The sequence below is a fragment of the Adiantum capillus-veneris genome, chromosome 21 (genome assembly GCF_014529385.1).
Source record: "Adiantum capillus-veneris isolate H3 chromosome 21, ASM1452938v2, whole genome shotgun sequence".
NCBI classification, from domain to species: domain Eukaryota; kingdom Viridiplantae; phylum Streptophyta; class Polypodiopsida; order Polypodiales; family Pteridaceae; genus Adiantum; species Adiantum capillus-veneris.
Window position 1 is genome coordinate 138,900,331 of NC_140951.1, and position 18,246 is coordinate 138,918,576.

The 18,246-nt window shown below is 43.2% G+C and overlaps 1 protein-coding gene across 1 annotated transcript in view; it reads left to right on the top strand.

The window, feature by feature from the left end:
• The first annotated feature begins 5,109 nt into the window (after positions 1-5,109).
• LOC147431826 (uncharacterized) overlaps positions 5,110-18,246 on the top strand; it is a 65,012-nt gene continuing 51,875 nt past the window's right edge. Inside the window, exon 1 of the mRNA XM_086494295.1 lies at positions 5,110-5,410. Coding sequence (XP_086350421.1) covers positions 5,157-5,410 — 254 coding nt within the window. The 5' untranslated portion in view covers positions 5,110-5,156. The remainder of the gene's footprint in view (positions 5,411-18,246) is intronic.

Consider the following 18,246-nt stretch of genomic DNA (forward strand, 5'->3'; position numbering starts at 1 on the left):
ACTTAGACTGAGTTGTTTTTGTACTTATCACTGATTTATCTCTAAAACCAGTTGTCTTTTGAATGTTAAAGTTCAATTATGTCTTATTATTTAAGTAAAACAGCTACACACACACACACACACACACACATGTCACTTTCATGTGTGCCTTATTGTTATGAGAATGGATACATGGATGGTAGATATAAGTTAAAAAGGTTTTAAGTAGGACATGGATAACAACTGATAGGTTCGTTGACACCTGTAATACGTATTTCAAAGCTAACCAATTTATTGTCTTGTTTATATGGATGTAGGTGAGGACTCTATCTTTACTTAAGATCTTTTTGGCTTTGCTGCTATCCATCACTATCGAACCTGGCCTCTTTTACTTCAGAATAAGTTGTTCTTGACTATCTTATATATAAAACACTAGAATGATACCTCATTCTCACTATGATGTACAAAAATGAATCAAAGACAAGGGTTGTTTTTTGGCTAATTATTGTCCTTTGTCTAAAGCTAGTTGTCTTTTGAACTCTTATGTTCTTTTTGGGTATAAGTCTAAAAACATAAACACACACGTCCTAAACACAAGGTTCTCACAGAAAGCTGGGAAACCAAGACGCTGGCTTTGGAGATTTTTGTCTATAGGCTTTGATGGACCCACTGTCTATAATTCCTTGTTAAGGTGACAGGTGTTAGGTGGTCTTTCGTTGTCTATAGATCGGATTCCTACTCACAACTATTGTAGTCTTTGACTCTACTGGTTTTAGGTTGCAATTTAATCCAAAATTACTTACCCTTGTGTAATTATTTTGATTCTTATGATTTCAAGAACATTTTACCTATAAACAGACTACCCTTGGATGGACGGTTCATTTGAGGACTATCCATAAAAATTGGTTAAAGTATGGAAAACGTCTATGGCTGACTGTGAACGGCATTCATACTATTCTCTACTGGCTAACAAAGCCTTAAAAATTCGACTGGAGTATAATCCTCTCTCTTAACATTGTCACTTATAGCTTTTATGAGACTCATGGATTTTCTGATATGATACAGCTCTTTGGTTTCAGACTTGACTATTCTATTCTCGTCAACTTGATGAGGGGAGTAGGCCCATACTCAATGGGCCTATTGTCGACTCATTGAGTATGGTGCCTGGGTTAGGACGGGCATGCACGCTGCGCGCTCAAACACACACACACACATGTCACTCTCATGTGTGGCTTACTATCCTGAGAATGGATACCTGCTGATATTTTACACTACATGGATGGTAGGTATAAGGTAAAAAGGTTTTAAGGAGGACATGTATAACAATTGATAGGTTTGTTGACACTTTTAATACATATTCAAGGCTAACAAATATGTTGTCTTGTCTATATGGATGCACTCGCGTTCTATACTTATATGGACCTTTCGGGGAGTTGTAGTAACTTCTCATGTATTGATGCATATTTTTATTAGCCATCAATGAAAAAATGGCATTCACGAATTTGTTACACAATGCACGATGTGCCAAAAAGTGAAATATGATAGAGGCAAGCAACCACATTTATTGTTGTCACTACCAATATTCAGGCACCATGGAGGATATAGCCATGGATTCTATCTTTGTTCTACACACGTCTCCTCTATGACAACAATGATATTTGGACAATATTAGATAGGTTTAGCAAACAATCACATTTTAAACTTATCAAGAAGACTATCAAATGGTTAATAATTTTATCTCTTAGATATTCAAGTAGCATGACTTGCCAAAAACCCACATATGATGTCTCTTTATTTTGAAAATTTAGGCAAAACGTTAAACTTTTCCTCTGCTTACCAGCCATAATGGATGTATAGATTGAAAAGGTTAATTATACTATTCTGGATCTGCTTACGAACTATGCCAATGAATCAGACCAAAGAAATAAGTGGGAGAAGTATCTACCACTTGTAGAATATGCATATAATAAGAAGTGCATACTTTAGTGAGAAGTCTCCATTTGAGATTATTGGAGGAGTAAAGTGAAATGGTTGATTTGACTATTTGGATCTACTTGAGAATTATTTCAATGAAGTAGACCAAAGAAATTAGTAGGAGAAGTACCTACCACTTGAAAAACATGCATATAATAACAAAGTGTCTACTTCAACTGGGAAGTCCCTTTGCGAGTATCAAAGAAAGATCTAGGGTTCCTCCTAGAGAACATATAATGAGATCCTTGTTGGTCTGAAGAGTATGTGCATGATTTACAGAGTGCAATTTAAAAGGTTAAAGATGCCATTTAAACAAAAGCTATCTGCAGACAAGGACCACCTTGCTCTCATATTCAATGATGATGACTGGATTTTGCTCAAGTTTGAGAAGGCTTCATTGTAACACACAATGGCAAAGTGAGAAAATTGGACACAAAAAATTCTATACAAAGGTAGCTCGTCTCATTATTATGAACCATTCCAAATGAAGAAAAGGCTAATGATATGGCATATAAGCTCAAGCTTCCAACTCACCATAAGAGACATAATGCTTATCATGTTAGCTTATTGTAGCCATATCAAGGGTCTCCTTCTAAATAGCCAATTCGCAAAGATCCTCTTGAATTTGATGCGGAAGATGACATACTCCAAACACATGTCATTTTGGGACACAAAGATAACAATGATGAAAATTGGATGATGGAACCTCAACTTAAAGACTTTCTTTCCTTAGTGGAAGACTATAAACATACACATGGGTTGGGTAACTAACAAGATATCGATATATAAAAATGTTGAATGAAGTCAAATTTCTATCTCTTTATTTTTTTATTGCATCCATTTTGCACAATGATATTGGTATGCACAGAATGTTTTCGCGCTTGCCTCTTTACTTTTGAAGCACTAGATGCTAGAGCATAATGTTGTGGAATGGTGTATGGCTATTTGTTTTATAACATTCTTGTGGTGAATATGTTCTCCTAAGAACCAAGTAGTTTAATAAATTTATTTGAAATGATGTTTATTACAATAAGTGGATTCAATGCAGCATGTGACCTTTCTCACCTTATACATTCATAATTGAGGACAACTATAATGTAAGGGTGGGGTAGTGTCACAAAATTCAATTTTTCGTAAGTCCAAAACTGTTATAAAATTAATAAAAAGTTAGTTTGATCACTTATAGATCTTGTAGAGTGATCAAAATGAAATTCTAAGGTTGTATCATTAATTTTCTCTCTCTCTAACCTAGAGAGAGAACATGTTTGTGTCAACCTAAAATGGGCTACAGTGGAGCAAGAATGGTAAGACTAAGGTTCAATATTAAAAGAGCCTTAGAATATTCACAAACCGCTAAGATTTGGTTTAAGGGCTCCAATATAGTTTTTCGAGAACAACATGGCTTAAAAATGACCATGAGACAACATTTTTACTGTCTAAGAATCCTCTATGGAATGGGAGACTAGACATGAAGGTATAAAAAGCTTAGAAACTCATTGGAAGCGGTGCCATCTCTTTCTGTGTGTGTGTGTGTGTGTGTGTGTGTGTGTGCGCGCGCGCTTGATTTCTTTAAGGGCGGGGTACTTTCACAAAATTTTAACCTTTAGTAACTCCGAAACTACTATAAAATTAATATAAAGTCATTTCGATCACTTCAAGATCTTGTAGAGCGATCAAAATGAAGCGTAAGGCTAGATCCTTAATTTTCTCTCTCTAGCCTAGGAGAAAAAAATGAAGTTCTAAGGCTAGATCATTAATTTTCTCTCTCTAGCCTAGAGAGAGAACATGTTTGTGCCAACCTAAAATGGGCTACGATGGAGGTAGAATGGTATGACTAAGGTTTAATATTGAAAGAGCCTTAGAATATTCAGAAACTGCTAAGATTTGGTTTAGGGGTTCCAATATATATATTTTTGAGAACAAAATGACTTGAAAATGACCATGAGACGACATTTTTAATGTTTAAAAATCCTCTATGGAATGGGAGAATGGACATGAAGGTATCAAAAGCTCAAAAACTCATTGGAAAGCTATCTTTGAGTTCCATCTCTCACTCTCTCTCTCTTTCTCTCTCTCTCTCTCTCTCTCTCTCTCTCTCTCATTCGTTCTTGAATTATTCAACAGTTAATTTATCATGACATGGTGAAGAAGAGGGATTTTCTTAACCTTGAAAGTTTATCATTTAAGGTGCATAATCATGATTATGTACTTATTTTTCAAATCTGACATCCCTCCCTCTCCGTAGGGTTGCCCGATTCGCATAATCAGATGCCTTGGGGAGGGAGGCCAATATTGCAGGTGCAAAGCGATCCAAATAGAGTTATCAATCACTCGATTTATGAGATTTTCAACCTTCACAGAACGCTTTGAATTGACACACAGCTCAATAGATTAGCATTTCTTCTTACATGTACTTATAGTGAGCCTAAAAAAGCCCGACTCTATACTCTATGTCAATGTATAATTTTCCTTGTCTTGAATATCTACATCAATTAATTATCACGATTAATGTAGTGCAATGCAACAATTACGAGATTAATTATTTGCAAGTTACAATCTACCTTCCTTGCTTTTTCAACATTGATAACTAGCACACATAAATTTTAAAAATGAAATTCTTCTTTTTGAAAAGTACACTTCTTATATAAAGTGATCTTCTCTACTGTAAAATATATATATTACAAATTACATAAAAGAAAAAAAGAAACCTGTACAAAGCACATGATGAAAAGCATAATTGATGATATGTACAATGTTTTACTAGCCATGACACAAAAGCTCTCTCTCTATGCATACATACATGCATAAGTGTATGAGTGGTGCACATGTATGTAAGCAGTTCTTTGTCATTACCATCATACCCATGAGTTGTTACTTGAAGCGCACAATCACATCCATGAGAGAGAGAGAGAGAGAGAGAGAGAGAGAGAGAGAGAGAGAACATTTCTTTTTCAAGAAAACATTAGCAAGACAAAACCCAAAATCAACGTATTAAGAAGAAGAAGAGAGTTATTAAGAAGACCTCATTTGAAACATAAGTGGAACTCCCACCAAGCTAACAACATGTCTCAATGGCTCACATAAGACAATGTCTAGCTAATGCTCCCCCTTAAAGGAAATATAAATAGAAAGAAGCCCGTGAATGAGTCCATGCGTGCAACTTGCCACGACGGTAATAAGTTTATAAACGAGCTTATATATATATGATTAAATTAAAGTGTGTTGTGCTGGTCCGCATGCGCATGGCTCGAACATATGCAGCAGTGGAGGCAGACGATGAGCAGGGGTGGAAGCTTTTACGTTCTTTTTCTTCGTCTGCGGAGCTTATCAGAAAACTCAGGCCGAAGGGTTTCTGGGCGAACCATGCCTCTCTGCGCGAGCTGGAACAGGAATGCATGCGTTTGTCCAAATTTTGTGATGCAGAGATGGATGCAGGCCAACGTTCCTCTGACACCAAGTTAGGCTTCTGTTTTGTCATCTTCGTTCTTGTGTGTGTGTGTGTGTGTTTGAGAGAGAGAGAGAGAGAGAGAGAGAGAGAGAGAGAGAGAGAGAGAGAGAAGCCAACGCTAAATTGTTTCTCTTGCAGATTTTCAAATTACATGGCATGCCTCCCCAAGAGAACCAACCTTCTATTGAAAAAAAAGTAAAACTAAATGTCTAAACAGAAGTCTGTGAGATTGATAATGGGTAATTGGGCAAATTTTGTAAATTCGAAGGACATTTTTAGAATTTTGCAAAATTTGGCAAATATGAGGGGTTTGCGATTCGATACGCATTAGAGCATTTCAGGATTTTTTCTAACATTTACAATACCACACCAAGCAAGTGCACACAATCGTCCACGTCCTTTTGGAACCGAGACCAACTTCATTTCACCGGAATTGGCGGCTTGACTTGGAATAATGGCTGAAGAAATGGGACCACAAATGAGTGCAGTTCTAGCGGCACCGGGGCATGACGTTGCCGTTACACCTATCATTGGCAAACTTTGGTTGCATTGTGAGGGGTATTTAGGACATGAGGACTGTCATATTATGCCTCTTGAGTGGTGTGATGTACTTTTGGGTAAGAATAGTGATGATCGTTCTAGAAAGGCCGCATTGAAAAACGATAAGGGTAGAGAAATCATTTTCGATGTAAAGTCAAAGGGCGAGTCCATCCCACTTGTATCCGTTTCCAAAGTAATAAAATCGAATCTTTTTGTTTCGTCAATTCATTTGAGAGTTTTGGAAGAGCAAAAAGTTCAAATTTGTTGAATTTAGAATCCGAACACCAAGAATTTTTGCAAGCTCAAGCTGATTGTTTCTTTGATCCTTGAGGGTTTACTTGGAGAGGTACCTCTTGAGAGACCTGAGGATCACATGAGTGATTTGACTCCTCGTAGTACGCCACCGAACTGACCACCTTATCGAGTGAGCAAAGCCAAGAATGAGGAAATATCGAGCCAAGGGAAAAAAGGGTCGAATTCAACCAAGTACTTCGCCTATTTGCTCACCAATGCTTCTTGTTTTGAGGAAAGATGGATTTGGCTCTCAATAAAATCAATACCCAGAATTGATGATATACTTGACAAATTGAAGGGTTCTTCGTACTTTAGCAGAATCAATTAGAAAAGTGGCTATCATTAGATCAAGATCCCTCCTGGAGATGTGTACAAGACCGCGTTTAGGACATCCTTTGGATTGTATGAGTTTTTTAAGATGCCATTCCCTACAACGTTCAAGAGGAATTCCCTACAACGTTCAAGAGGATGATGGATCGGATTTTTCGACAGCATAGGTAGTTTGTGGGCACTTTGTTTGACGACATCATTATGTGTCACAAACTACTAGCGTATCAAGCCACTGAAGACCTGAGTTGACTTGGAGATCCCGGCTAAGGGGCCCAAAGCCAAGGAGAAGAGGTAGCAGAAGCAACAGAAAAAGTTTTGCCAACTTACAAAGTCTTGCTGAGTTGCCTAATTTTTAATGAAGTTCCCACCAACTTATGCACCATGCCCGATGGGGGCCCAAGTGCCTAGAGACATGAAACCAATAAACTAAAGCAAGACCGCACAATGACACACACACGAAGGAATGATTTTTGCGTAGAACTTCCTAACGTGGTAGTTGTTTGGATGCCCATGATTTGCGTTGACAATGCAACGTGGCAACTTGTATTGACTTTTGTGTTTTACGTTGCTGATTGATGGCATGGCAGGCTGTACGAAATTCCCATATTTTACTGCCGATTGCTTTTGGGAGGCGAGATGCTTTTAGAACTTGATGCTTTTCATGTACTGTTTTTAGATAGGTCCAAGGCCTTTAAATATGTGCCATGGGCTTATTCTTTGGCATGCTTCCGTGTGAAGGTACAGAGGATGGAGTACTGGCGTTGTACAATGTTGAAGCAATATAAAGAAATATCGAAAGGGGCACCAGGGTTTGGGGCCAATGCTCTCGTGGGGTGGAACTTTTCCACTCCCTGTCTCGTGTGTCGTGCATCTCTTTCAGTTTAGTGTTATTTGAAGTGCTTAAAGTTGTTCATTTGTTCTTTCCCGTTGGCACGTGGTACCCTCCCGGTACAGCAGTATCAGAGCTTGAGGCGTCTGCTTTTCTATTAAATGTCAACTTCTTGGTGACGGGGTTGTTGGAGTCCGAATCTCGACTTGCGTCACTTGATGAATCACCAACATCTTTGATCGGCTCGGGTTTCGAGGTGAGTACCTGTAGGACCAACTCTTGCATGCGTTGGTCTCTTTGTGCCTCACGCTCTAACTCCAAGACCGCTCGTCTTTCTTCGCGTTCGCGATCCAATTCTGCCTTTCTTTCTATAGCCGCCAAGCGCGCTTGCTCGCGCTGTAAGGTGCGGCAGAATGAATGTTTGAACTTTGCTCAAGATGAGTGCTCTGAACTGTGCTCAAGGTTCCTTTTCGTTCTTATGGAAGGTAGAGCCTTCCGTTCTTAATGAGAGAGTGCAATGATCACAAACAAGTGAATGGACACCGTGCGTGCAAGTGTATGAGACTGAGAGATAGAGAGAGAAGAGAATACGACATCAGAGACGTTGTAAAACCCTCCTTCGAAGGCCCCACTCTCTATGGCGAGAGCGGTCTACTTATAATTGCACAATTCTCTACAATGCTTGGACTTGCCGACGATGTCGACGACGACGAGACGGGCTGAAATCTGAAAACGCTAAGGGGCTGAAATCTGCAAATCTTTATATGCTGAATTCTGACTCTATGTCGGTGACGATGTCGATGGTGACGATGCGACGACGACGCGCTGAAAACGCAGATGCTGAAATCTGCGTTTTCCGGGCTGAAACTGTAAACCTTGCGGAAACTGACCGTGCGGCGAAGAACTGCTGCGGGAAGGTGAGATCTGCGAGGTTCGGGACTTGATCTGCGGTGTCTAAGGGCTGAAAACTGAAAACGCTGAGGTTCTTGGTGTTCCGTCGCGGTGAATCTTCAAAACGCTGCGGCTGATCTGCAAATAAAAAACGCTAGGGTTGAAAATGGTCCTGCTGTCGCCGGATGTCTTGCAAATGCGGAACGCTAGGCTTCTTGTTGAGTCTGCTGTCGCCATCTGCAAGGGCAAAAACGCTGGCTGATCTGGTCCAAAAACGCTAGGTGGTTGTTGTGGAGCAAAAACGCCAGGGCTTGGGGTTCTGCTGAGAAGTTGCTTGTTGAGCGAGTGCTCCCGCTGCCTCTTCTGCCAATTAGTGCTAGTCTAGGTTTGCTTATATACAAATTTGCCGTACCTACTTTCCAACAAAAGTCACTTAAAAATAATAAGTGAAAAATGTCAAAAATAGGAAAAATAGGCTAAGTGCACTGGAAAATCCCCCTGAAGGATTCTGATGGATTCTGATGGGAATGCTTATGATCATGCTGTGTGCAGCCAGAGGATATGCATCTATACTAAGTATCTGGACATGCATGGTTTGCGAATAGACTCACAAAAGTGGCAGATCACTTCGTATTCTAGATTGACTTGACGGAACTGAACCTTGGTCATGCTGTAGCTTGTCCACGGACACATAGGGTTGGATGTGTCACGTGACACGCGCTCACGCTCTAAGGTTGCCGTTCTTTCTTTGCGCTCGCGCTCCAAGGCGGCGCGTTGCGCTTCTTGTCGTGTCATCATGTCCATCATTGTCTTGACCAAAGCCTCCATAGGATTTGGTGCACTAGTGGGGAAAATTCTTCTTCGCCACCTCCTGCTCATCACCTCCATGCGAAGTATCATTCCGCTTCAAGTGATGACCATACACTGAAGTCTTGGGTTCTTAAGTTTACGAGGAACTTGGGTTCTTGTGGTTCTTGGGTTCCTGAGTTCTTGAGGGTCTTGAGCTCTTGAGGTTCTCGAGGTTCTTCTTTAGCTTGCAATCTGTGTTAGAGAAGGGTCTTCTCTTACCTGAGCTCTTCTCTTTCCCGCGGGCGCACCTCTTTTCCGCGGGCGCACCCGTTGGCGGCCTTACGCTCACACCAAGGTTGCTTTTTCCCATGTCACGTCGATTGGCCGGCCGCTAAGTGCACGGTCCGCTCTCAATGAGTGAAAAGAGAAACAAGGGGAGGTTGGACAAGCCCTTCTTTCTTGGGTTTCCTTTCACTCTTCAAAAAATTGATTAGGAATCGACTTGCCCAAGTGGTCTTGGGTTACGTGCGATTGCAACAAGCAAAATAAAAAATCTTGTGGTTCTTTCCTTGAGTGATACAGAACACTGCCAAAGCTCTGATACCAATGTAAGGTGCAGCGGAAGTGAATGTTGAACTTTGCTCTAGATGAGTGGTCTGAAATGTGCTCAAGGGTTCCTTTTACTTACGGAAGGGAGAGCCTTCCGTTCCTTTACTGAGAGAGTGCAAATGATCACAAACAATAAACACTGTGCATGAAGGTGCTGAGACTGACAGATAGAGAGAGAAGAATACGACACTAGAAAGTTGTCAAACCCTCCTTCAAGGGCCCCACTCTCTATGGCGAGAGAGGTCTATGCCTGGCTGAAAACTGAAAACGCTAGGGGCTGAAATCTGCAAATCTTGTATCTGTTGAATTCTGACTCTATGGCGATGACGACGATGCGACGACGATGCGCTGAAAACGCAGATGCTGAAATCTGCGAATAGGGGGCTGAATCTGCAAACGCTGGCTGATCTGACCGTGTGGCGAGGATCTGCTGCGGGAAGGTGAGATCTGCGAGGTTTGGGGGCTGCGGTATGGAATCTAACTACTGAAAATGCAAATCGTTGATGCAAGTGAAGGTTCTGTCGCCGGGAATTTGCAAAACACTGACGGTAGTCTGCAATCGCAAAAACGTTGGGCTGGTTAGCTGACTATTGCAAAAACGCTAGGGGATCTACTGTGAATCTGCTAACGTCAGGCTGATCTGCAACTTGCAAAACGTTGGGGCTGATCTGCAAATGTTGAAAACGCTAGGCTGTTCTTGATGGCTGAAAACACTAAGTTGTTCCGCCAGGGGTCTTGCTGAGAAGGTGCACTGCCAGACACTTGGTCCATGCTGCCTCTTCTGCCAGAAAGTGCTAGCGCTAGCTTTTCTTATATATTTGCTTGGCCAATTTGCCTTACCCAGTTTCCCAACAATGTCACTTAATAATAATAAGTGAAAAATGGCTAAAATAGGGAAAATGGGTTCTATGCACTGTAAAAGGCTCTGATGGGTACTGACTGTAATTTGATGATCATGCTGTGTGCAACCAGAGAAAATGCAACCACCTTAAGTGTCTAGACATGCACGGTTTGCGAACAGACTCACAAAAGTGCCAGAACACTTCCTAAGCTAATTGAACCCTTGTCATGAAGTAGCTTGTCCATATGCACATAGGGTTAGATGTGCACGTGACAACGAGATTGAGGAGTTGTTTTTTGAGACAAAAAGAGGCGGTTTGCTGTTTTTTCTGCGTTTTTCACTCTTTTGGGGCTGATTTCGGCTGTAGTGGATAGATTTGCAGATTTCCTATCTTCCACTTGATCCCAGCCGCCTCACATGCTTAAATTCTCCAACACAATGGATAAGAGTGATGATTCTGACACACTTTCAGCCCATGGTGATGAGGGACACCAAGAGGATGGGATTGGCGGCGGTGACCACACCATCAATGACGAATGGGGAGATTTGTCCCAGTTCTATTCCGGAGTAGGTGATCAACCAATCAAGATACCTACACTTCCTACCTTTCGCTTGGATCGGCGATTGAGTGGAGACAATTATGCCATTTGGAAAGCAACCATGATGGCGGTCTTTGACTCTTACGAGCTTAAAAGGTTTGTCTCAAGCAACTTTCAAAAGCCAAAGGACTCTAAGGGAGCGAAGTTATGGGAATGAGTAAATGCCCGGATCTGGTCTTTTATTATCCTCAACAATTAACTCGCAGTGATTGGCCACATCAGGCTAATGCAAGATGCGAAGTTGATGTGGGATCGGCTTTCTTCTCTATATGATCGAGTCTCTCCAATGAAGCGGATAGCCCTTGAGGTACAGTTGAGAACCTTGGATGCGAAGAACACTTCCATGCAAGATCATATCAACAAGATGCAAGAGCTTCAGGAGGAGATACTTCATATGGGAAAGCTTATCAATTCGGAGGAGATGACCATTCAGCTTTTGGCTCAGTTGCCTCCCTGGTACACCAACTTCTACTCTTCCTTGATTGCCTGTGGACAGTTGAATACTATCACATGGGAGGAGCTAGTCCCAATGGTTTTAGACCAAGAGGAGCGGTTCCTAAAGTGGCAGAAGTCAGGCTCTGAAGCCTTGGCCAGTTCTTCCAACAACAACAACAAGAAGAAGCAGAAGGGTAAGAAGAAAAAAGCATCAACACCAAAGACAAGAAGAGTGATGCCGAGCGTGACGCCTTGAAGGCGGAGCGGCATTGCAATAATTGTGGTGAGAAAGGACATTATTGGAGGAAGTGTCCAAAGCGAGTTGGAGAAGCTTTGACCTCCTCGGCGGCAGTAGTAAAGTCACCCGCCTTTGTTCATTTGGAGATTCTCCCTTCGACGGACTCTCCAAGAACATCGGAGGCATTGGTGACCCATTCTCCTCGAGATAGTCGTGATTGGATTCTTGACAGTGGTGCCTCGCGGCACATAACACCTACGAAGGATCTATTGTCCAACATGCGGCGACACTGTGGTACTATCTTCATCGGCGACAAATCTGAAATTCCTATTCACAGCGAGGGTTCCGTGGAGCTCATTCCCGACGGCAGAAAAGGCATGCATACCTCCAAGGTACTTTATGCTCCAAAACTAGGTTTTCATCTTATGTCAGTACACAAGGTGTACAAGCTTGGCATGGAGGTGATCTTCATGGAGGACTCGGTATCTATACGGGATCGGCAGACTAGTGTAGAAGTCAGAGGGGGCTTGGTAGAGAACGGCCTTTATCGACTCCATGCTGTTTCTTCCTCGACTCGGATACCCACAGGTGATTTATGGCATTACAGGTTTGGCCATTTGAACAATGATGCCCTTCGACTTGCTTTTCGAGAACAATTGCTTCAAGGCTTACCAGATGTTGGGAGTAAGCATGGGAAATGCATTTCTTGCATTTGTGGGAAACAACATCGAGAATCCATCCTGAGGCTTTCTACACGCCGAGCCACTGCCGTGTTGGAGTTGGTTCACACCGACCTTTGTGGACCTATGTAGACCCCTTGGCAAGGATCTTTACTTTATGTTATTGGTGGATGACTTTAGCCGCTTTACTTGGGCATTTTTTCTACGACACAAGCACGAGGCTTTTGGCCTCTTCAGGAATTGGCATGCTCTTGTGGAGAAGGAAAGCAATCATGTATTGAAGACCTTCAGATCGGATAAAGGTGGGGAGTTTACCTCCAATGCTTTCATTCAGTTTTGCACTGACCATGGTATTAAGCGAGAGCTTGTGAACACCAATCCACCTTCAGAGAATGGAGTTGTGGAGCGGAAGAACAGGACAGTAGTAGAGATGGCTAGGATCATGCTTTGCCTAAGTCCTTGTGGGTTGAGGCTGTTGCGACCCCTCAACAGATCTCCAACCTCTTCAGTTCCAAAGATGACACCATTTGAAGCCTATTTTGGTAAGAAGCCCGACGTCTCCCATTTCAAAATGTTTGGGAGCGATGCCTATGTCCACGTACCAAAGGAGTAAAGGGGGAAGTTTGACCCCAAGACCCGCAGCATGATCTTTGTCGGCTACAACTCTCTTTCAGTGGGATATAGACTCTATATGATCCAAAGAAGAAGGAGATTGTTCTCAGCCGTGATGTAGTCTTCAATGAGACCTTACCTTCATAGGGGGTTTCTGCTCCCAAGCCTTCCACGACGACTCCTGATCTTCCGATTCTTGGAGATCCAGATTTTGACTTGCCCTATGATGAGCTCTCTTCTCCTACCCTTGTCCCTCAAGCCACGGAGGAGGATGTACCCATTCCCGAAGATAAACAGTTGACAGTGGATCTCATCACAGCGCCGATGTAGGGACAGATTTGCCAGTAGCTCCCCCCGAGGGTAGCAAGCCCGACAAGCTACCAAAGTGGTTAGTGGAGACCCTGCGAGATTCAACAATCTTAGATTCTTCACCCGATTGGCGGGATTCCAGTACCTCACGACACTCTCATCGACTTCGATTTGCCGAGGTAGGCGACCCGTTACTACATGTGAACTATGCATTGATGTCTTCAGTGCTCCACGACAGAGTTCCTCTTACAATTGAGGAGGCACTTTCACTACCTTAGTGGAAGTTGGCCATGCAGAAAGAGATTGATTCCATGTATTGTTCTTCTTGATTCCATCAAGAAGAACAATACATGGGTGTTGGTTCCGCGGCCTCCCAAGCGGAAAGTGATCAAGGTCAAGTGGGCCTACAAAACCAAGTATAAAGCTGATGGCTCTCTGGACAAGCACAAGGCGAGACTTGTTGCCAAAGGCTTTTCCCAGAAATCCGGTGTAGACTACAAGGAGACCTTCACCGACCGTATGGCGATTATTTGGATCGTTTTTGCCCTTGCTGCCCTCCACGGGTGGCCGGTTTTTTAGATGGATGTGGTCTGGACATTCCTCAATGGCGATCTAGAGGAGGAGGTTTATGTGGAGCAACCTCCGGGTTCGAAGATCAAGAGTTTCTAGACATGGTCTGTAGGTTGCTGAAGGCTCTCTATGGCCTCAAGCAATCGCCTAGAGCGTGGTACCGGAAGATCGATTCCTTTTTCCTACGACACTCCTAGAGATCTTCTGCTCATCCAGATTTGTACATTTTCCGTGAGGGAGGGTTAGTGACACTTGTTATCCTCTACGTCGATGATCCTATGATTACAGGTAGCCATGTTGAGCACATCCGCAATATTATGGCAACCTTGTCTAAGGAGTTTGAGATGATAGATCTTGGCTTGCTTCATCATTTTCTTGGATTAGAAGTTAGACAGACAGAGGGGGGACATCTTCCTCTCTCAGGAGCGGTATATCCAGGATTTATTGGAAGCATTTGGTATGATCGAGTGCAAATTCATCTCTACTTCAATGGATCCCAATCAAAAGTTGTCATAGTTTGATCTTCCTCTTCTAGCAGATGCAACAGAGTATCGGAAACTGGTTGGTTCTCTCATTTGGGTACTCAACACTCGATTTGATGTCTGTTTCCCGGTGAGTCTACTCAGTTCGTTTATGCAGAAACCCATCAAGTCACACATGCAACAGGCCATCAGGGTTCTACGGTATTTGAAGGTGACCTAGTCATTTGGCATTCACTATGCAGCTGGAGGTTCGGATCCCCAAGTCATTCTACAAGGATGTAGTGATTCAGATTGGGGAAGTGATCCATACGGGCGACGGTCGACCACAGGTTTTATTTTTTCTTTTGGCTCAGGAGCAGTTTCATGGAGCAGCAAGAAACAACCAATAGTTGCTTTGTCTTCCACAGAGGCAGAGTACCGTGTTGTTTGTAGTGCTACATGTGAGTCAGTTTGAATTAGGAGGATACTTTTGGAGGTGGGCTTTCTGCAGCAGACGACCATTATTACTCAGACAACCAGAGTTGTATTGCCATTGCGAGGAATCGATGTTCCACGCCTGGACCAAGCATATAGAGATTCAATACCATTTTGTTCGTGAGAAGACACAGGATGGCTCTATCCGGCTAGAGTACATCCCTACTTCGGATAACCCTGCTGACATCTTCACCAAATCTCTTCCACAGGCTACACTCTCCTCTCATGCCAGCTCCCTTGGACTCCTTCCATGTCCAGGAGCTGAGAGGGGGGGGTGTTCATCTTCCTGTCCGGTGGTAGCTTTGGTATCTCCCAAGAGCAGATTAGGGAGTGGGCTGTTTTGTGGCTGTGCCCGGCCATACTAGAGGTAGACGTACCTATTCTCGGTGGTGCACATCATGGTATTGCTCAACCGATAGGTTGGCATGAGGCAGGACCCCTGTTCCTAGGGTTTCCCGAGGTCAGAGTCTCGAGTCATCTGCACTTAGGCCATTAAAGTGATTACACATGTTGTGGCATCCACCAATGAATTAGAAAGCTGGAACTTTTGCCAATGTGATCTATGCCACATAGACAAGCTTCGTTGAGTCCTTGGTAGAATCACTGTCACTGCAGTCCTCATCAAGCTTCCCTTTGCCTTTGCCTTTGGATTTTCAATTCTGAGACAAATGACCACGTTTTCCCCAATTCTAACAACGGCCCTAGGACTTACTTTTAGTTTCCAATGTAGCATATGCCGAATCATAACTTCTCAAAGCTTGAACTTTGCCTCCGTTCTTCAGTAGGTCGACATGTCAGCAGTTTGTTACATCTCCCCTTCTTGAAAGAGAGTAATCGTCCTCGATTACAGCATATCTGCAAAACAACTCAAGTTAGCTCAAAAATTTCTGAGGGACATTCCGAGGGACAATCAGTTTGCTCTTTTTATTAAGGAGTTAGCTTCTCCTTTCTGCTTTTTTTGATCAAGGAGTTAGCTTCTCCTTTCGGCTGTTTTGATCAAGGAGTTAGCTTCTCCTTTCGGCTGTTTTGATCAAGGAGTTAGCTTCTCCTTTCATCCAGATCGGAACTCTTGATATTCCGGCGTAGTAAAATTAGCCATCACACCCAGACCGTAATGATCTTCCACGGGTGTCTTGATGCACTAAAATTACATACCCATGCAATCTCATCCAATTAGGAATATTCAGTAATTGGCACATCACAATGCAACACAAATGCTTACATATGCATGTTACAAGACACAACAAATAGCGTCGCTGAGCACTCCCCCGAGACAAACGGTCTGCGGTATGAAGCTACTCAACGACTACCTCGTCACTCCCCCCGCAAATAACCTAAAAAGGTCCGGGCCATGAGCTGAGAGGACTGTACAACCAAACGCTCCCCAGACCGCAGTCTGCGTCGCTTGGAGGTTCAAGCATACAACCAAACACTCCCTAGGCATTGGCCTGCGTCGTTCAGGGTTTTCTAGCATACAACGGAACGCTCACCAGGCATCGGCCTGCGTCGTTCCTAGGTTTTCAAACATACAACGAAACGCTCCCCAGGCATCGGCGTGCGTCGTTCCGAGGTTTAAACAATACCAAAACAATATTTCTCACTTCTCCACCCGGGAGTAATATCACCAATCATTGAAACCAGTATCAAACCAGAGTCAAACAATTCAAATTGGCACCAAAACAGGTTCAAAACAGATACCATCCATTTTAAACAAATTCCAAACAGGATCACCAAACAAGATCAAACAGAACTCAAACTTAAAAAGCAATCTCGACATTAGTGGAGCTCGAAAAGTAGACTGACTTTTCCATCCCGAAACCTGCACCAAAAATTAGGGTTAGGTTTCTTCCATAAGGTCGTAGACAACCACAACATGGTTCATCAGCTCTTGGACAGACAGTGTTCGTCTAGCGGCGATGGTAGTCCCAAGAGATAGCAATCACACCGAACCTCCAAGGTCGTCTGCTCCTGAAGAGACATCTATTGGGAGATGTCGAGAAATTTTCAAGTTATAATCTGCTAGGGTTTCCATGGCAAAGCATTTCAGGATACCCCACTCTGCCAGAAGTTGCACTCCGAAGGAAGATGTCAGAAACCATATACCTTCGGGCAAAAATTTTCTTGAAAGCTTGCCAAGTCCTTGGAAGTGTGCGGCTTGGTAGCTGTAGATATCAACATCTGCAGGCACTGTCTCGAGAAAAACAGTCACTCGAAACAAATATCGGATCCTTCTTTGCAAGTGATCTTAATGGCTTATGCCCTGTAAGACATGAGCGGTGAAGACGGGAGCGCGCCCGATGCGTGATGAAGTAAGGGTGGGAGTGGCTAATAAGTCCTCAAATAAAAAAAATCCAATACCTCTGTCTGCTCTTTTATAGTATCGGTATGCTTTCAGAAAAGCACACGCCTGATGCTTTGATACCACTGTCACAAGACGGGCACCACGTGCCAATAGAAAAGAACAGACTGAACAGACTTTTAGCACTTCAATAACAACTGAACTGAAAGAGAGAGATGACACGCGACACGGAGTGGCGGAATTCCACCCCAGAGAGTATTGGCCCCAACCTTGGCGCCCCTTTCGGTATTTCTTTATATTACATCAACACAGTACAAGCCGGAACTCCAGACTTTGCACCTTCTCCAGGAAGCATGCCAGAGAATGAGCCCTAGCCTCATATTTAAAGGCCCTTGGCCTGAAAAGCGGTTACAGTAAAAAGCCTTTAAAGCTCAAAAGCTTCTGGTCCAAAAGCAAAGCCAAAAAGCTGCCAGCATAAATCACGGAAATCCGTACAGCTTGCCACGTCATCAGCTAGCGCAAAACGCGGAAATCTTCTTGCTGCCCTTAGGGTTAGGGTTAGGGTTTCCAGAATTAGGGTTTGCAGGTTTTAGGGTTAGGGTTTCCAGAATTAGGGTTTCAGCAGTTAGTGTTCTTGGCAGAAATTAGGGTTAGGGTTTCTGCTCTCGGGCAACCACGTCATCACTTGGTGACACTTCTTCTGTTACTTGTTCTTCTTAGGGTTTAGGCCCCTCGGCCGGTAGCTCCGTTCTTCAGTAGGTCGACACGTCAGCAGTTTGTTACATATTAATAGCAATTATTGCATGCATCATAGTAGCAATGGTTTTAGTGTGAACCATGCATGTAATGTATCCATCCGTGGATGCAAGCTTGTCATGTAAACAGGTTCACATTGTAACCAACTGGAATCCCCTAGGCTTACCTGGGCTTTGAAGTAGGTTTAGCATGTCGCATGGTACACAGAGCCCATGTCAGTAGTCTAGCTTCGCCCCCCCCCCCCCCCCCCCCCCCCCCGTGCCCCTCT